Source organism: Otolemur garnettii, unplaced genomic scaffold (genome assembly GCF_000181295.1).
Source record: "Otolemur garnettii isolate 467f Iridium unplaced genomic scaffold, OtoGar3 scaffold00039, whole genome shotgun sequence".
Taxonomy (NCBI): domain Eukaryota; kingdom Metazoa; phylum Chordata; class Mammalia; order Primates; family Galagidae; genus Otolemur; species Otolemur garnettii.
Window position 1 is genome coordinate 6,242,926 of NW_003852434.1, and position 20,868 is coordinate 6,263,793.

At 42.6% G+C, this 20,868-nt stretch overlaps 1 protein-coding gene across 1 annotated transcript in view; it reads right to left on the reverse strand.

The window, feature by feature from the left end:
• The window catches only part of GPAT3 (glycerol-3-phosphate acyltransferase 3), a 57,603-nt gene extending 38,363 nt beyond the window's left edge, over positions 1-19,240 (reverse strand). Inside the window, exons 1-3 of the mRNA XM_003790033.3 lie at positions 19,065-19,240; positions 18,625-18,914; positions 9,759-9,825 (exon numbers count right to left, since the gene is read on the reverse strand). Coding sequence (XP_003790081.1) covers positions 9,759-9,825; positions 18,625-18,765 — 208 coding nt within the window. The 5' untranslated portion in view covers positions 18,766-18,914; positions 19,065-19,240. The remainder of the gene's footprint in view (positions 1-9,758; positions 9,826-18,624; positions 18,915-19,064) is intronic.
• Positions 19,241-20,868: the final 1,628 nt, after the last annotated feature.

Genomic DNA, 20,868 nt, shown 5'->3' on the forward strand with positions numbered 1-20,868 from the left:
AAAAAAAAAAAAAAAAGATAAGCAAAGGAAAAAAATAAAAATTGCAAAATGAAAGAAATATTTATAATATCTCAGCACAGACAAAAGCGAATCATCTTAATATATGAAAACGTCCTAAGAAAACAAAGAAACAGAACAGCCTGGTAGAATAATAGTCAAAAGATATTAGTATACAGTTCCCAGAAGAACAAACAGGATTGGCCCTTTGACATGAAAACGTGTACAAACTCACACTCTTTATAAGAGAAATGGAAATGAAGACTAAGTTGAGTTTCCCCTTCTTGCCTATCAGATCGGCATAAATCCAAAAGTTAAACATACACTTCCCCACTGGTGAAGCTATGGGGGTGACACCTGCATGCCCTCCTTCTCCCCTTCCTCCACCTTCTTCGTACTGAATCCCACTTCCACCAAACTGCCAGATTCATCTTCTCAAACTCTGACCTCTTCTCCTCTGAGGAGTTAATATGTTAGCCTGACATTTACTCAGAGTCTTTCAGGATTTGATGTAACCCTGCATATCCAATCTCAACTCCTTTCACCCCAACTCATCTCTACCCATTCCAGCTCCAGCCAAACTAAATCCATTATTTGGCACCTGACACCACCTCGGCTCTCCTAACCTCTCCCCTTCGCTCATAGTTTCCTCCACCCAGGGCCCTTCCCTGAAATCACCCTGTCTTTTAGAACTACATTTCTCTCTTTCTTTCTTTCCTCGAATTCATGAACCACCAATCCCACGTACTATATGATACAGGGATAGGTTTAACTGATTTTGAGCAATCACCAAAAAAAGACCAAGTTTATGAAATAACATTTCTGAACGCCTCAAATTAAACCAGGCTTCCACTAGCGCCACACTGGGTGGCTTGTCCTGTGGGGGTAAGGGTGGAATGGCAAAGCAATACCCTCCTTTTTTATTTTTACCCAAAAAGAGAATATATATATATATATTAGTTCCTTTATCTTCCTCAATTATAAAGTGCCTGTTTTTCTCTCCTTCACATAAACCCCAATGCACATGTTTCTCTATCGATTAGCCCTCGTGGGCTCATATTTATGAGCCTGCTGGAATTCTGAAATCCCTGGTCACTCTACATGTTGGGATCTGTCTGTGGGAAGGTCCTGTGGGTTGGGCAGACACTGGCATGTAAATTCAGTGATTTGGACACGAGTCAGTGAAGATGAGGATGTGACTCTATTTGAGCAGATCTGTACCAACATCATCACAGAGGCAGAAGAGGAGGATGGTAAGAATGATTCACTGACGGAGATACCCATAAACAAAAAGCTTTCCAAGCGTGGAAAAAAGCCACACATACTTACACCTTGCAAAGACTTTAAGTACTTCACATGTTTCTACAAAGTAGACGAATGTTATTAATTACATACAGCCAAAGTCTATACCCTCTGTCCAATCTTAATCTCCTTTGGGGGGGGGGGGTTGTGTGTGTTTATTTTTGTTCTTTTAAGGGACAACTTCTGGAATTCATTATCAATTTTCCCCCACCTAAATCAAGAGAATACCATTGATCGCAAAGGGATACAAGGATGCCGTTTTCTCTAATAACATGAAGAAGGGTATCTGTGCTATTTAGATTCACTGTCTCCCATTTAAATACATTAACTTTTTCTAAGAGCCTGAGGCCAGTGTTTCTCTAAGTTGCTGTCCTCTGAGGGCAGTGCATTCTTCCAGATACTTAAAGGCAAAAGAGCCAAAGTATCCCACCCACAAAAATCTTGTCCTCAGCCTCTCTTGCATCCTGGTGCTTCGGGGGTTCTCCCCCTCCTCACCTTCCCAGCTGAAATAAGCAGAGCCAGGCTGCCCAGAGCACCATCCCAGAGGGGCAGGGAGACAAGGCCAGTCAGCCCCAGAGAGGAGCACCCTGGCTCCAGAGGTAAAAAGCAGGCCACATCCTACTCTTGCTTCTTGACCTCACTCCCAACTGTCTCCCAGACATTATAGGAGATGTCAGGGTCTACTGGTTCTGCTCCCTGAGGAATCTTACAGAAACTGAAAAAGCCTGCAAGAGATCAAAGCTCTTCTCTAGCCAGCAAAGCTGCAGGAAAACAGAGCTTTGAGGAAGAGAAGCAGGGAAACCGGCAGCCGGCCCAGGAAAGTCCGTACAGGAGCTTCTGGCACCCTGCTCTGAGGTTGCCACACCAGAGCAGCTTTTTAGGCTCTGCGTTTCACCGTTTGTCAAAAACTCTGCCTCTGTCGTTCTGGGGCAAGCTTTCTCATGCAACCAGGCCTGGTTTTTCTATCCCGTTTTAGAGCAACATCTTTGGGTAAACAACCCTAAACCAAGTTGCTTTCTGATGGCTCATTCATCAAAACTATCAAGATTACTTTAAAATCTATCCTGTTGCCTAAGTTGCTTAAAACTCTAAGAGCATTTGATCAACTTTATTGCACTTTCAATTATGTGCAACTGTCATCAATACAACCTCAATCCAAAAAACCAAATCCATGCCAAACCCAATTACTCAACAAGTTTCCCCCTTTCACTTAGTGACCTCTGCTCTCCAGCATAAGAGCCCCTATCTATTCTCCAGATCAGGGTGGTACGGTGAGTCATGAGTAGCTATACGCTAGATTGTGGGAAGGAGGAGTTCTGAGGCCACATCTCAGTCCAGCGGCAAAGATGTCAACTCATGATTTTTGCCAGGGTCTTGGCAGAGGAACAGGCAACAGAATGGATCTGTTGACAACCCTGAGATTTAGGCTTAGAATAGAATCAACAGCTTTAATGAAATAAAGGTCCCTCATAGTTTGCATATCTGTAATAGAATAACTTGACTCCCCCTTTCATTGTAATATTCTGTAAGTATCTCTCTGTTATCAAGATTAAAATTATTACTCTAGACTAAACATTTGTGTTCCTCCAAAAGTCATATTTTGTAGCCTAATCCCCAATGTGAGGGTAGTTGGTCACGGGGCCTTTGGGAGGTAATAAGGTAAGAAAGGTGGAGCCATCATGAGTGGGATAAGTGCCCTTATAAGAGAGGTCCCAGAAAATCTTGGAGAGATCCCTCATCCCTCCTGACATGTGAGGTGATCACAGAAGCCCTCTACATTCCAGGAAATGGTACCTTGATCTAGGACTTCTCAGCCTCTAGAACCATGAAAAATAAATTTCTATTGCTTATAAGCCATCCAGTCTATGGTATTTTGTTACAGCAGCCCAAACATTATACTAGAAGTACTAGAAATTTACTTTTTGTGTTGAAACAGGTGGATGAGAAAATCTATTCCCTTTTTCTTCATTATGGTATACTCTAGTAATTCTTCAAAAACTTATAAATCATTAATACTGACTATAAAATGGGAAGATATTATCCCCCACATATAAATTTAATCATGGAATTACCTATGTGTTTTAGAACAAATGGAGAGAGGAGTTGTGGACACTGCAATCAGTTGTCAGTTAATACTACAGAGAAACCAGAGGCATTGAAAATAACAGGCAGAATTCCATTTTAACAATTAACACTTTAACCACCTACTCAGTATACTGTTGACCCATGCCTTGGCTGACAGGCACATTAACTCTGTTGATTTAACATAGCTAATTTCATTAAACAAGAATTCCCATAACACCGAAGCACTCATAAAACCCATTGTTAAATGAGCCATCAATTCAATGAAAATGTCAACCATATGGTTTGGCATTCATGTGTGGTTTCTTTGATCAAATGGTAAATATTCTTATTAGATTCATTTCTCAGAATCACTTGCTATTAAGTAATTTTTGTTCTAAAAACAAAAATTGTATATCTGCCCTCACAATACCTTCCAAATTTCCAATTAAAGCAATGGAAAAATAAATAAACATTATCATGGACCATGACTGAATCTCAATTCAAATAAATCAGTTATAAAACTATTCGGGAAATCTAAATATAGACTGTGTATTAGATGATATTAAGAAATTATTAAGTTTGGACTGGGCATGGTAGCTCATGCCTGCAATCCTAGTACTTTGGGAGGCCTAGGCAGAAGGATCACTTGAGCCCAGGAGTTTAATACCAGCCTAAGCTACATACAGAGACCCCCATCTCTACAAAACATAAAAAAAATTAATGGGGTACAGTGGCTCACACCCAAAGTCCTGGCTACTTGGGAGGTCAAGGCAGGGGAATCACTGGAGCCCAGGAGTTGAGGTTGCAGTGAGCTATAATTAGGCCACTGCACTCCAGCCTGGGTAAAAGAAGGGGACCTGTCTCAACAGGGAAGGGAAAAAAAGGAAAAGGGAGGGGAGAGGAGGGGGAAAAAAGGAAGAAGGAAAAAAAAAAGAAAAAAAGAAAAAATGAATAAAATTATTAAGTTTCTTAAACAGTAATAGCATCACGATTATTTGAAAAAGTCCTTTAAAAAAAAACCCTGAAAGACATAAAATTTTGTATTTTAATTTTAAAACTTTAACAAAAAACAAATTGAGTGTGGCAAAATCTCAACAAAGGTTTGAGTTGGCTATATAGGACTCATTAGACCAGTGGTTCTCAACCTTCCTAACGTGGCAGCCATTTAATACAGTTCCTATGGGTCAAGAACTGCTGCATTAGACTATTTTTCTCTATTTTGGTTTATGTTTGAAAATTATCATCATCATGAATGAATTTCAAATCATCAGGCATAATGTTCTCCAATCGGGACTTTTAGTCATGATAAAGAAAATCTCAGCATGTAACCAACCCCCATGGTTAGACTATTTTGCTCTCTACAAGTAGCTACATAAATTCCTGCGTTCTATCAATAAGATAACCTCATTAAGTGTATTTTTTTTCTTTTTCTTTTTTTTTTTTTTTTGAGACAGAGTTTTACTTTGTTGCCCTTGGTAGAGTGCCATGGCATCACAGCTCACAGCAACCTCAAACTCTTGGCCTTAAGCAATTCTCTTGCCTCAGCCTCCCAAGTAGCTGGGACTACAAGCACCTGACATAATACCTGGCTATTTTTTTAGAGATGAGGTCTCCCTCTGGCTCAGGCTGGTCTCAAACTCATGAGCTCAGCCTCCCAGAGTGCTAGGATTCTAGGCATGAGCCAGCACACCCAGCCCATTATACTCTGAATCTTTGAGGGCAGCAAGTACTGATTTGTATTCAGAGTTTATATCAAGGTAACAGTACTAAATCAACTTAGCTGATTTAAACAGACTATCAAAAACAGCCTGCTCAAGACAAAATAAATATGGAAAAGTGATACTCCCCAAATTTCAGTCCCAAAAGACAATCCCCCACTTTTCTGTGAATGTTGAAGATTTTATTAATGTTGACATAACCAATGTATATGGGATATTAACATGGTTAGTCAAATGCCTTGCAAAAAAAATTTCAAGAGTAAAATTAAAAGAAAAATCAGGCAATCTGAGTTCTTCCTGAATAGGTACAACCACAGAGGTTTCTCCTTAGCATTCTGTCCTTTTCGAGTGTTTGGATGGGTGAAGGGGCTGGAGGGACATGAGATACAAGGTAGAAGAGAAATGTGGCAAAGGGGCTAAATTCACAGCAGGCCGTGTGACCACAACCTTGAGTGTGGGTACCTGTGGGGCAGAGCAGTGTGGAGGGCTTGGAGGGCTGTGGATCCTGCACACTCTGTGGCCAACAGTGCTGAGTCAGACCAGCAACACACTCTGAGGGAACGCCACAAAGATGAGCCACAGCCTCTCTGGGTTTGTCATGTGTATGACTCACTCTCAGGTAAATGCAGGTTGGTCATCACTCCAAATGTCCTACCATCAAAATACAATCAGAGTGGAATTCATCTTGACTCACTAAGATTACATAATTATTTACAATCAAAACTATTAACTGATTCGAACCTAACATAAAAAAAAACCTAGCATAAGCCAGGCACAGTGGCTCAAGCCTATAATCCTAGTACTCTGGAAGGCCAAGGCAGGTGGATAGCTTGACCTCAGGAGTTCAAGACTAGCCTTAGCAAGAGTGAGACCCCACCTCTACTAAACATAGAAAAATCAGCCAGCCCATTGTGCCAGGCACCTGTAGTCCCAGCTACTTGGGAGGCTGAGGCAAGAGGAACTTGCACAAGAGTTTGAGGTTGCTGTGAGCTGTAACTCCAGAGCACTCTACCCAGGGTGACAGAGTGAGACTCTATCTCAAAAAACAAAAAAAGAACCTAACATAATAAATCCTGGAAATCAGCCAGGTACTTAAAGAATTAGGCTGGCAGTTTTTCCAAGGCAGGTGATCCTTTGTACCATTTATAAGAAACTAAAATAAAAGTTGCTGAGATCTCAGTCACACCAAGTCCCAAAGTCAAGGAGATGCATTTGTCCTATGGCTGGGGCAGTAAAAGCTCAGCCATGAAAAGAAGCAACCCAGCCCCTGCCCTTCTCTTTCCTCTTAGCCTTCTTACTCACAGCTCTGGCTCATCTCCTTTTGGGGAACCAAACTAGGATAGAAAGGTAACTCTGTATTCTCCCCTGAAGTTTAATGGCCAGCATAACACAGTTACTTAAAGGGGAAGAAAATATTTATCTTCATGTTTGTATTATCATGAGGAAAAGCCCGTAAGCCTGGAAGAGGAAGGTGCAATGTTAGGACTTCTTAACAAGCTCTTATTCATGATCATACCTGAAGCTCAATAAATTAAACAGCTTTTAAATAAAAGAGCAGAGTAGAATGGTAGACTCTGGCTTAAGACAGAAGAGAATCATTTAACCATAGCCTAGTCCCCTAGGCTCAGCTCTCAGTCGGCTTATTCAAAAAAAGCACATTAGATGGCTCTGGGGCCGTAGCTCAGTGATTAGGATGCAGGCCACATATACCAAGGCTGGAGGGTTTGAACCCAGCCCAGGCCTGCTAAACAACAATGACATCTGCAACCAAAAAATAGCCAGGCATTGTGGCGGGCACCTGTAGTCCCAGCTACTCGGGAGCCTGAGGCAAGAGAATCACTTAAGCCCAAAAGTTGAGGTTGCTGTCAGCTGTGATGCCATAGCATTCTAGCGAGGGCAACATAGTGAGACTCTGTCTCAAAAAAAAAGAGAGAGGCCTGAAGTGCAATTCAAAGAATGTGTTTCAGTGAGTAAAAGAGTAGTAGAAGGAAGTTTTTTGGTGCAGAATATAAACATAACTATTTTCTCTATTTAGCTCATCTCTCCCTCTCAGCAACCCCAAATCTATTATCAGAACCACGTCATTCAGAAATAACTCACAATCGTGCCCGTGCTCCTGGGGCCCTCCGCCTGTCTGCGACCCTCACGTACACTCTGACTGGCTGCACGCTGACTTGGGCTGCCACTGGCAGTGGTACCCAGACATGATGCTCAGAAGACTGGAGATTGCACCAGCCACATGTACCAGTGCGCAGTTTCATCACCCTCTGTCAGGATTGTGACACCATTTCTCTGATGACTCCAAACACCAACACAGCATCCATCAACAGGGCACACACCCCGCAAGTCCTGGCTACTCAGGCATGGAGTCAGGATGGGAGCGGAGTACATACTGTGTACAGCTGTGGACTACAGAGACGATAGCGGTGCATACCAGAGCCTAAATTAGATCTCACACTGCCCTTTGTTTACGCACCTGTTTCAGCATTTATCACAGTGGCCTGCCAGATGCCTGTCTCCCCATAAGGACCATGGTTTTCTTAATCATCTTTGGATCCCATGTCAACCTACATGTCACAGATGTGCAGTAACTGTGAGAATCAATTCCTAGTTTCACACACACTACAAGGGCAGTCACTCTGAATGAAATATGACAAATTTTGCAGGCACTGGCCTTACTCCAGTCTAAACTATCATGATTTATATTTTCCCCTCACGTTCACTTTCCCTGTTTACTCACTTTACCATGGAAAAGACAGAGATAAAAAACAGAAAAGCCAAATGTATGACAAATAATAATAATCCCACAGGTGAAAATATTCATTAAGTTCTAAATTCCACATAGGCTTAAAAAAATCCACCTAAACCCAATTTCTTTAAACCAAATTAAAATACCTTGTGCCCTTTTAAATTCATGGCCCATGGCCAGGAGCAGGAGCTCATGCCTATAATCCTAGCACTCTGGGGCTCCAAAGCAAGTCATGTGGATTTCTTAAGCTAAGGAGCTCAAGACTCCTGAACAAGAGCAAGACTCTGCCTCTACTAAAAAGAGAACTAGCCAGGCATTGTGGAGGGCACCTATAGTCCCAGGTACGTAGGAGGCTGAGGCAAGAGAATGTCTTGAGCCCAAGAATTGAGGTTGCTATGAGCTATGATGTCCCTGGCACTCTAGACTAGGGCAACAGAGTGAGACTCACTTTCAAAAATAAATAAATAAATTCATGGCCCAAGACCACAACCATTCTAATCCATAAGGCCCACAGAATTTCACTCAAGATCAATGAATGACAGCACAAAATCTTTTTTATTTTGCAGCCTTTTAGTCGGGGCTGGGTTTAAACCCGCCACCTCCAGTATATGGGGCTGGCGCCCTACTCTTTGAGCCACAGGTGCCATCTGACAGCACAAAATCTCACCAAGCACAACAGAAACCAGCAAAACATTTGTTCTCACTTTAAATCATAAAGACACACATTTTTAAAAGTACTCAGAAAAATTAAAAAATTAGATTTCTATATTTTCTGGCAATGAAGAACTTGAAATATCCAACCTTGGTAATGCTACTGGCAAGAGCACTTTGGTGTTTAAGTATATATACTATGAAGCTCTACTAGTTGTTTCAATTATTTGAGGATAATAACCAATTTTACAAAATGCTCAGATGTTTTCAGTCAAATACCTTTCTTCCAAAACTCACTGTAGCATACAATTTCTACTATTCCTTTTAGACAAGACTCCAGAACATAAATTCTTTCTAGTGAAATATCTGATGGCTTGACCATTTTCAATTCTAAATCAGATGAGCACAAAATGGTGTCTATTTCTGAAAAACACAAAGAGGCTTAGCCTTTTAATTAAATTTAGAGATTTATTTGTTCCTTACTACATAGCCATCATCACTGTGGAAGTCTAGCCTCTTATAAACCCAGTGACTTAAGTCTCAAAATTCTTCCCCAAGTGAAAGGCTTTATTCAAACAAAGGCAAAGCACACAAATTGAGGCAGAGATGGGTTAGGTTAATTCATTTGTTAGCTCACTTCTACTGGAAGGGAACAGGTGTCATGAGGGAAAAAAGCTATCATGGTCAAACAAGTTCAAGAAACACTAAATTAAGTAAAATCAAGAATGTTTCTTTACTGTAGGATTCTTCCAAACCTTTAATACTATGCAGTAGTGCTCTCCCCAAAAGGAAAATATAGTATGTGATGATTCCCAAGCTATTTCACTGGAAAATTATTTTTATTTCATGTATTAGCAATTGGTCTCCAGCAAGAAAGAGCACTTCGAGGAACATGCTTTTTGAGAACCACAAGTTAGAAGTTAAAATGAGGTGTTATGAAACTTCAGTAATAGCTTTTAACTCCCAGATACTCTAATTAGCTTTTTTGTTTGTTTGTTTTTGCATTGACTAGTCTTTAAAAACTATGGGCAGCCACCTTTAAAATAGACCCTTAGACAAGCAAGTAATACCTGCAAGAACATACAGATGAACTAATACACATCACACCTATACAATAAAAAGTCAATCAAAACTCAAGCAGCTTCTATTTTGCATGAAGGACAGAATTATGAGAGATCCAAGGCCTCTAGAACACACTGCTCTCCGCGTATTTCAAGTTCCAACTGGGTAAGCTCAATCTGAGTATTTTAACAACCATTATGGAAAGGAAGACTTACCAACAGAAGCTGAGTTTTTAAGAACCGACTCCTTTGGCGCTCCTTTTTCAATTCGTATCGTGGCCCACTGTTCAAAAACAAGAAATATCAATTTAAACTATCCCTCAGATACAATGTAGAAAAAATGATTACACGGAAGTGAATTTAAACATTAATCCCTGGAAGTATGTGAACTAAAGAGATACCCCAGAAGAGACAGACTAGAGGTAGCTTCTCTCATTCTCAGACGAGATGTCTTTCACATTAAAAAATTACTTTCTTCCTTAAGAATCTTTGTTGTTTCAATAACTGGATCTTTGTGAAGGGTGTAACTGAACCTGCTCTGAAACCTGCTTGCAGTTTGAATAACAATCATGGGGGCTCATCTGGGATGGTGTTTGTGCTGGTTCAGTGGCTGTGGAGCAAGAAGACAACAAGCCCTCTTTGGGCTCTCCCACCAGCTCCGCTGTCACCAGCCTCCAAAGCATTTGTGATTGCCGCAGAAGACAGGACCTGTGGATTTTGAAATATGTCTGGAGGTGAGGATAAAACAACTGACAGATAGCCAAGAAACACATGAAAAAATGCTCAGAGATTCTCAGAGAAATGAAAATCAAAACTGCTTTGAGTATCACCCAGCCCACATCCCAAGGTTCCAAAGCAACAGACACCAATGTGGATGCGGAGAGAAGGGAACACTCACGCACTATTGGTGGGACTGCAAACTAGCACAGCCTCTATGGAAAGAAGTATGAAGACTCCTCATAGAACTAAAAATAGACCTTCCATTTGATCCTGCAACCCCATTACTAGGTATCTACCCCAAAGAAAAAAAATCATTTTACCATAGGGACATTTGTGCTCAATTCATAGTCACAAAGATGTAGAAACAGCCCAAATACTCTTCAACTCATGCATAGATTAATAAACTGTGGTACGTGTATGCCATGGAAGGCTGTTTATCCATGAAAAGATGGAGATTTTGTATGTTTTGTATGTGGAGGACATTCTCCTAAGCAAAGTATCACAAGAATAAAAAATAAGCATCACATGTACTCAGTAGTAAATTGAAACTAGTGGATGAATAACTACAGGTCCACATGAGAGAAAAATTCAATAAATCCAAGATGAGAGGAGGGAGGGGTGGAGTTTGGTAAGTTCCCACCCAACAGGTACAATGCACGGATACATGGCACACTTCTTGGGTGAAGGTCACTAGTACAACTAGGACTTTAACTTTACAAACACAAACAAGGTAACCTAATCGTATGTATCCTCATTAATCCGGAATTTAAAAAAAGAGAGATACCCCAGTGAATCACTGATGTAGCAGTATTCCAAGAACCAGGTATACATTTATATTAGTTACTGATAATCCCCCAAATAAATAAGGAAAGAGCAATGTTTACCCTTTCTAAACCTCCTCGCATGCTGTGTGTCCTAAAAAATTACTCCTTGAAAAGGCTGTGAAGCAAGCTGGGCAAGAGTACAGGCTACAGCATCAAGAATGTCAAGGTTACTTAATCCCTGCAGGCTCAGATCCCTCCTTGTAAAATAAGGATAGCAGTTCCTAGCCCATAGGGCTGCTGTCAAGATTAAATGAGGTAACAGGTAAATACCTAAACATAGGGTATAAAATAGAACAATTATGTTCTTAACTAATTAGGCATTCTGGGTAAAATAGGCTCAAAAATGCATCCAGACATAAGCTTGCAGAAAGAGGCAGGACAAGCTGGAAAGAACTTGGTAAAATCATAACTAAAGAAAATGATCTGCCCTCCTGGGTACTTACCTATTAAGACACATAGGGAAAGTGTTATGATTATGAAGATCTGTGGATTTGAGAGAATTTAAGAACTGGAGAATCAACTCTCATTTGCTTTAAATGTACACAGGAATGTAAAAAAAAAAATCCCAAAGTGTGATTTAAACATTTTTTAATGCCCTTCTATGCATTTCCAAAATTATTTCCCATTAACCTTATAGTTCAAAAACTGCAAGTGATCTTTTCAACTCAATGCTCTAGAGAGCATCCCAAGGGCTCTTTTTCTAGTTAGAAAATAAGCCATGAAAATGCTGCGTAGAGGATTCCAATTTCAAAAACTAAGAATGCCTAAATTGATTAATTTAAGGGGAAAATAGCAAAATGATAAAAAGCAATAATTATAATTGTTCATAAGCACCCTTGAAGGGGCAAAAAGACAGATTTATTAATATATCAAGGCAAAAACCTGAGTTAATGCTAGGCTCAGAAGGGTTTGTTAGCCAGCAGTTAAAATTTTTTTCAAATAAAGAAGAAAATAACTGATAAAGACAACCTAAAGCAGATACATGAAGGTCAGGGCGTAAGGCCTGATCTGACAACATCACGCCCCTGCACAACAATCCAAAGAGCCCAGTAGGAACACATCATTGGCACTTAGAGAACAGTCTATAAATAGGGGCCTAATCTCCTGGGTTTCTAGTGACAAGTCACAAAGGATAATAGGACTTGGTTTTATTCAGATTGCATCCTGTTACACAGTATCTTCTTGCTGATGGGGTGCACAAGTTCATGAACTCTGGACTCATACCTGCCATATTTTCTCATTTGAGGTAAAGGTTTATTTCCATAGTGTTTCACATAAACCTTTGGTACCATCTTTTATGACAACCTGGATGGAGCAGACACCATTCTTCTAAATGAAACTTTACAAGAATGGAGAAGTGAATACGTGTACTCAATACCAAACTGGAACTAATCGATCAACACTTAAGTGTATATATGAAAGTAAATCTCAATGAAAATCAAGCTGAGGAAAGGGAAAAGGAGGGGATGGGTAAATTCACACCTATCAGGCACAGTGCACACTCTCTGGGTAGAGGGCACAATTGTAACACTGGCTCAATCTGTAGAAAAACAAGTATATAAACAAAACGCGTACCCTTAATATTCTGAAATGTTTTAAAAAGTAATTTTCAATGACTGTGCGATATGATGGGCCTTTCCATTACCTATAGTTTTTCTATGATAAAGGGAATAACTAATGAACACAAAGCAATACATAAACATTTTTCCCTTTATAAAACCTCCATCCTCCTCTTGGTTCTTCAGACATACCAAAGATCACTCAGTCTGTATAAATTCCCCAAATTGCAACTTTTTTCTTTACCAAATAATATATTAAATTAAAAGATGCTTTGGTACCTATTATTATTTGTAAGTAAACCAAAGATATGATCAACATAAAATCTTATAAGCAATTAATCATTGTTCATCTCAGAGTTCACCTTTTATATTATGGGCATATGATTTTACATTGTGTACAAGTAGTAATTAACCTTAGACTAGAGCAATTATTCCATGCTTATAGTATTTTATGGTTTTCATAGGCTGAAATGTCCCTCCAAAATTCAGATGTTCAAGTTCTAATTCCCAATACCTTAGAATATGACTATATTTGCAGAGAGGGTCTTTAAAGGGATGATTTAGTTAAAATGAAGCTGTTAGGGTAGGCCTTAATCCAATCTGACTAGTGTCCTTAGAAGAAGAGAAAATTTGGATGCCAAAGAGATCCCAGGAATGCAAGCACACCAAAAAAAGGCCATGTGAGGGCTCCAGGAGAAGGTGGCCGGCCAAGCGTAGGAGAGAGACTTCAGAAGAAACCAGCCTTTCTGACACCTTGATCTTGAACTTCTGGCCTGCAAAACTGTGAGAAAATGAATTTCTGTTTAGCCACCCCGTTCGCAGTACTTTTTTATGGCAGCCCCAGCAAACTAATACAGTGACATTCCCTGAACAGCGTGATGTGCTACAAAGAACTCCATGTGCTGCCACCAGACAAGTCTGAGAATGCATTAACCTCTCTTGAAACGGTAGCAAGACACAGCTAGGCAAAGTTGAAGGCTGGAGAAGCAGCCATGTAATGCCAAAGGGAATCTACACAAGAAAACCATTTTCTTCTGTAGGTTTATTCTCCAGTAAAAGTGAAAACAAGTGGTGCTTTGTAGCCAGACAGATGCACACCTGAATTACAGTTCTGCCACTTCCTGTCTATGATCATCTTGGACAAGAGACCTTAACATTTTGGGTCATCCATTTCATCATCCATCTTTAAAACAGGCACAACACCAAGGGTGGCTATAAAACTTAAGATAGGCTATCTGGGGTTCACCACCCAGAAGGCCACAAAGTAGAAAAAGGATAGCTTCCTCCTCCCTCTCCACAGCCCACCTTTAGTGAGGCCCCCCCAAATCCCAACTTTTTTCTAGAACATCAGTGCATCTCCCAAGAAATAGCTATTTCTCTTATACCATGCCAGCTTCTCAAGCCCATCAGGTTAAGCCCAAACACAAACACAGAACATCACTTCTCCAAGATCCCAGTCTCTTCCACAGGTATCTCAGAACACATCTGCCCCAGGCCCCAGGCAAGGAGCTGCTCTGCCAGCAACAGAGTTCTAAAGTACAAAAGTGGCCTCTGACACCCCAATTAATACTCCCCACTCCACTCTGCCCTCAAGGAAAGTTGAAAGACACTTATCAATCAGGTCCTCTCTCCACTTAATTTCCAAATCAATTCACAAAAAGGAAACAATTTCCGTCTAATTTATAAAGCTTAGGCCAAAAGCGTGCAAAATTATAACACTGTAACCTAGCCAACTACAATTTCCAATTGTTATATTAGAAAGACTTTTAAGGATTGACTAAAGAGAGCAAAAGAAAGAAAAATCCATAAAATTGTATAAAATTTAAAATTATTAGGCTTATTCAAATAACTGCTGGCCTCCATAGCAAAACAAAGCAAAACTCTATAGCAAAACAGAATTTTCTTAGCTGAGACTGTCTTTTGGACAGACTAAGAACTCATTCTCCAGGACAGGTATGGTGGCTCATGCCTGTAATCCTTGCACTCTGGGAGGCCAAAGTGGGTGGATTGCCTGAGATCACAGGTTCAAGACCAGCCTGAGCCAGAGTGAGACCTCATCTCTAAAAACAAACAAAAAAATAGCTGTGGCATTGTGGCAGGCACCTGTAGTCCCAGTAACCTCCAGTTACTTAGGAAGTTGACACAAGAGAATTGCCTAAGCCCAAGAGTTTGAGGTTGCTGTGAGCTGTGATGCCACAGCACTCCACCAAGGGCAACAAAGTCAAATTGTATCTGAAAAAAAAAATAGAACTCACTCTCCAGATTTAAAAAATTAAAATCCTGATTCTACCATTGACAGCTGTATGCCACTCCCCAGACAAATTTCCTCTCTACACCTGCATTCTCCTATCTATCAGTGGAAGCAATTACAGACCCTATCTTAGAGCATGCTGTGGAATGAAGGTAAATGAAAAGCACGCTGCTTTGGGAGCTTTTCTTTATTACTACTTTTCTTTATGAACAGCCATGGCATTCTACCACACTCACTGCGTTTCTAACATCAGAGATAATGTCCCTTGTACAGAGGGGTTATAACCACCTGACGATTATTGGCATGCCTTCTTAAAAAGATAGAAACCTAATTGGTGGATGAAGAAGAGAGTAAAAGGAAGGAATAATAAAACAAAAGGCAAGAAGAGTCTGCTCTGAGTATGTGTGTTGACTCATCAAAGATCTGAAGGTAGCTTAAATGTTAGCCTCATACGAGAAAAAACAGTAGCAGAGAGCGTGCCAATTCATACTCCACTGAGATCTGAGCACCTACTATGCATCAAGTGCTTAACCCTATGAAGACTATTCCTATAAACACATGAAGACATAAGGTTGAGATGGTAAGCGACCTGTTCAGAGGCACATAAAGTGGGAGTCCCTCTGTTCATGTTCCCATCTTACTCCTCAAACATGGAGGGAAAATTAGTCCATTAACACTTACTGTCGGTCCATTGCCCATATTATCTGTTTGGATTACAACCTTTGCGTGTCACCTAATATTCCCTTACTTTCTTTCTCTCCATCAATTCACACACATCCCTACTTGGAGATTGTGACCCATATACCATGCTATCCAGATGGATTACCTTTACACATCCCTTCTGCCAAAAGTTGTACTTTTTATAATTGGTACTCCTAAAACAATTTTCTCTACTATAATATTATAATACAGTTAAACAAGTTATCATTTACCCATTGAAATCACTGGTTCAGAGAATCCAAGCTAAGTATTCAAGCCTTATCCCCAAGAAGCTTGCCATATCAGGGACTTAAGTACACAGATCTTTGATAAAGAAGGTATGCAGAAGGTGCTCAATAAACAATTACTGCCTTCTGAGCTAAGAAGGGGCCAGAGAGCAGTATCTAACTCAATGAGTTATTTGACAAGCCAGCTATTCAGAAGGTACCCTACACACATTTCAACTTCTAGAATTTGAAAAAGCCATCTGTTTTTCAAAACACACTTAAATGACCTTCTAAAATCTATGTAAGTTATAACCAAAGAAATTTAATAAATAACCAGTTCTGATTAGAACCCAAAGACTATTTGGAGGAATTAAATCTAAAGAAAGGGAGAACCCAAACAGTTCAGAACTTGCTAAAGAATACTGAGTGACAGAAGGACTGGGCCTTAAATGGAATCTGCTGAAAGGCAGGGCATTTGTCCAGCACTAAAGATGTTTTCATACTAAATAATGGCATGATTTTTTAAGGGAGTTATTCTTATAGTTAGGAAAAGCAATCTACTGTATTAACCCCAGCCTAATAGAAATGTCTTTGAAACATCAAACATTGTTGTAGTTGAAGGATGGAAAATCCTGGGTTGCTATTTCCCTCCCCTGTGAGTAAAACAGGAAAATCTCTGTGATTACAGCTCTCTTTCCTGATGAGCCTCACTGCTCCCAAACACAGGGACTCTAAGCAGCCATGGGCAACAAATCAGAGATGGCTCATAGGATGAATCCCTGTGTGAAATCCGCATATGCTAAGCATCTCTCTGACCTAATAACTTAGTCTTAGCAAAGAGGGTGGTTCCTTATCCTGCCACCTACCTGACTGTCTAGCTAAGTGGTGTATCTGCCACTAAATTTGCTTAGATTTGGTATCAAAATCCCAGCTTCCTTTATCCATATATGACCTTAGGGATGTCACCTCGTTACTGTGCCTCCTTGACATTCTTGAGAGTTTAATTAAAATGGAATTCATCCCTGAAAGTCTTTTCAACACTAGATGGACAAAAACTAAAACCTGGGGCCCTGTCAAGCTGAAAGTCAGATCCTGGACTGGAGATGACCCCATCAAGCACAGTAATTTGCCAGGCTGAGAGCAACCACTGGCTTCCCTCCTTGGCATCTCTTTAGCCGTCCTTTGAAGCACTGAAGCAAGGCAGGCAGGAGTGAGCACGTACAGTACTTGTGATTTTCCTTCACTCCATTCTCACATGGGACGCACATTCCAGAAGACGCTGCTGTGTAGGGAGAGCAGTTCCATCATTTCCAAATTCTGAGAAAGAGGGAACACCGGCTGAAGAGGATCATCTCCATGGGGAGAATATTTGAAGAAGACCTAACACTAGGAAGGAGCTAAGAAATTCACAGCATAGTATGACCAGGCTCAGAATGTACTTTCAATAAGAAAAGTTCAAAAGAAATAGCTCTCAACAGAACTTGGAAAAGTGAGAGAAGAATCGAAAGTAACTTCGAAGACAAGGCAGAGCCACAGCCATAAAAACAAAAGTTCAGCAAGGACCTGGGGTAAAACAGAAGGTTAATATGTAGACGCCAATGTCTCAAGTATACCTGGAGCCATCCCATTAGCTCAGGAAGATGAGCAGAAAAAGCCATGTCCTGCGGGCAGACAGAATATAGGAAGCCAGAGTAGAAGGCACTGCAGAATGCTGGCATCTACGTAATCATATTATTCTTTTAATAGCAGCAGTTTTATTGCACCTAACTGCCTGCAGATACCCTTCTTAAGGTGCTTGATACAATTTAACTCATTTGAACTTCTTCCTAAGAGAAGAACTGTTCCCTATCCTATTTTACAGATGAGGAAAATGAGGCACAAGAGTTAGGTGAAGTCTGTAAGGTCACATATGGAGGAACAGAGCTGGGATTTTAATGCCAAATCTAAGCAAACTTGCATCCAGAATCTGCAGTCTTAACCACTGCACTCCTCACCAGCCCCTTCTCAGTTCAGACTCCGTTTCCAAGGCTCAGTTCAAATCACAGAACTTCTCTGAGTTTCAGTTTCTGCATCTGTGAAAGAGGGATAGCACCTGCCCTCCCTACCTGACAAGGCTTTTTGACACCTGCCAAAAACCCTGCAGTTGTCCTGCTAGGCCACCTCCATCTAACACTTTGCTTTGCAGAATTTGGAAATAGGAGTACAGGCAGATCTGAGGTCAAAGAATGTGCCTTTTGATTGGCATTTCCAGTGCTGTCAGTTAGATAAAATTTCCATGACTCCACTAAAAATCAATTTTCTTTCTGCCATCCAGCAAGTGGTCTCTTATCTTGGGCATAAAGTTGAATACGATGCCTTTCGGTGCACGAAAGGACCTCTGACACCTGGGGCTGTAAAATTCAGGAGAGTGAAGCGACAGCTGCACTGCAAAACGGACATAAACAAATTGCTATCAAAAGCGGTAGAACTGATGTTCTAATCAGTAAAATAATGATGACACTAGACAGGGTGGAGTGGTTTCACCTTCAGCCTGAGGAATCATGGGTGGTCCAGGGGTCTCAGCTCGGATGCCTCCAGCTCCGCTCGAGAAACTGAGAAGCTTATCTCCTTGCTGTTGCGGACAAGAACCCGAAATACATATACACACACCTGCCCCCCGACCGCTGACCTTGAGAGCTGGACCCTTCGCATCAACTAGACTCTCACAGCTCTAATCTCGGCGCTCACCGCCTTCCATTTCTCCCCCAAAGCCCTCGGAGGTGCGCAGAGACGCGTGGCCGCGGCATCCCCCCGGGCACTCACCTCCAAAGTTTTCACCAGGATCTTCATGTAGATCTCCGAGATACCCAGAGACACTCCGAGGGCCGACGGCAGAAGGATGAGGCCGAGAACCAGCGTCAGCCAGGTCGAAAGGATCTTCCCGGCCAGGTCTGCGCCCTCCATGGTTTGGCGCACTCACTCGGAAGAGGTCCGCAGTGGCGGCCGGAGCGTGACAGCCGTCGCTGTCCCCAGGCAGTCCGGCCGGAGATCCCGGAGCAGAGCGCCGAGCCCGGCCGGGTGGAGTCAGCGCCGGCGCCGCCCAGCACTCACCTCTGCGGGGAAAAGAAGAGAGGAAGGAAAAAAACTTCAGAACTACGGCAACGTCCTTCCTTCCTCCCTGGACTCCTCCTCGCTCGGGCCTGTGAACTCTTCCCCCCGCTAGCGGCCCAGGCGGGGCTCAGCCCACCGCGGCGTGCGCAGACCTGGCGAGCGCCGGACCGGCCGGGGTGAGCGAGGGGACTCCGGGGCGCCGGCGGAGCGCGCCGCAGCCGGTGCGCGATTTCCTCCGGCGGCGATTGCGACAACCCCGCGGGTGACCCAGGGAGGCCCTCCCGGAGCGAGGATCCCAGCAGGAGCGCCGCGCTTCAGCTCTCCGGCCGCGGGCGGAACTGGCGCGGAGCCGCGGCCCAGCTGAGGGCTATTTCTGCGCGCGGCGCTCGCCCCACCTCCTCCGCCGCCCAACGGGAGCTCCCGGGCCGCGGCCGCCGGGGCGGCCTCCCGCGGCCGCGCCCCGCCTCCCGCGGCGCTCAGCAAAGGTCCTTTCAGGAGCAGAGTTCTCATCCGCCAAATGTCAGTATTGGCTTCCCCCGCGGAACGAACTACTGACGTATCCCGGGCGCTCGGGAAGGTCTTGTTTGTTGTGGGTGTAAAACGACTTCTTGGGAAGGGCTCAGGGGGAGGGAAATGCGGGGTCCTGCGAGCGGCCGTCCCCTCCTCTGCGGAGGTGCGGGGCTGATCCTGCTTATCCGAGAGTAGAAAGCTCTCTCTGGAGTCGCCTAATCCACTCAACTGTCATCTCCCTGGAATAGCAATCCTTTGGCCGAGTGTCCGTCACTTCTTTTCCGAAGGAAAATTCCAACCGCGGCTGCCCCTGCGGTTCTTCCTACACTCAGCGCAGAGGCGTCGCGGAAATGCCGGGCCCAGCCAGCCCGCACCCAGCTGCCTCGGGCCCCTTGCTCTATCCGTCTGCGTGTTTACTCTGTTGCAGTTCTTGTTTCCTAGAGACCCGAACTGTTCTTAACAATGAGCATGAGAGGGGATGTTGAGATCCCTAGTAGATAAGAAAATCAGGCTGTCCAGGGTTTCCACATTAACTAGACTTTTTTTTTTTAACCAGTCTTGCTATTTTGCGCAGGCTGTTTTCAAACTCCTGGGCTCATGCAATCCTCCTGCCTCTGCCTCCTGTGTAGCTGGGGGCATGTAGCTCCTGTTTCAGCATGTCTGGCTGAAACGTGTCTGTTATTACGTTTGGGTTCATCAAAGTATGTAGAACTATGACTGGACAATAGGGTACTACCTGAACCTGATGGAAACAGAGTGAGGAGGAATCCAGCAAGCCCTGTCTGTGCAGATTCTTGGCCTCCACGCGGCGTTCCTTCCTCCCGGGTATGGGACAAGACCCCTCTGGAGTGAGGGTCCTCAGGACCAAAGCAGAGAGCGCGCGACTTTTCTAGGTTTTGTGGCTTGTTTGGGGGATCTAATTTCTGTGATCCACCTTCGCCAAGAGAAATCCTGATTTCTATGAATCGCTTCAGAGGGCGAAGACAGAAGATGATAGCGGAATGGGAGAAGGTTCGAGAGACCTGCTTCTCGTCTAGTGCCAAGTACTTAGCATGCCAGAGAGCCATTCTTTGGGGTATCATGTTCTGAGTCCCAACAACTGAATCCCATGAAAAAGTATGTTTTTCTCTTTCTTTTCTTTATTTCTTCCTTTTTTCCCTCTTTCCTTCTTCCTTTTTTAAGGAAAGATTAGAGAATGAGTTTAAAGGCCAACTACCCTGTCTCAGTCACCGGGAAAAGACAAAGGAGGGTGAAACTGAATGAAGATATAAATGTCGGTAAAGGTTTCCATGGAGGAACTTCTTCAGGGAGCAGCTTCTTTCTCAGGAAGTTTGAGTTACATTAGCCCCACCAATACCCACCCTTACATAACCTTCCAGTCTTCCCAAAATATTTCTCCAATTTCTCCATTATTATAATAGCCATTAAAACCTTTAACCAGCTCGG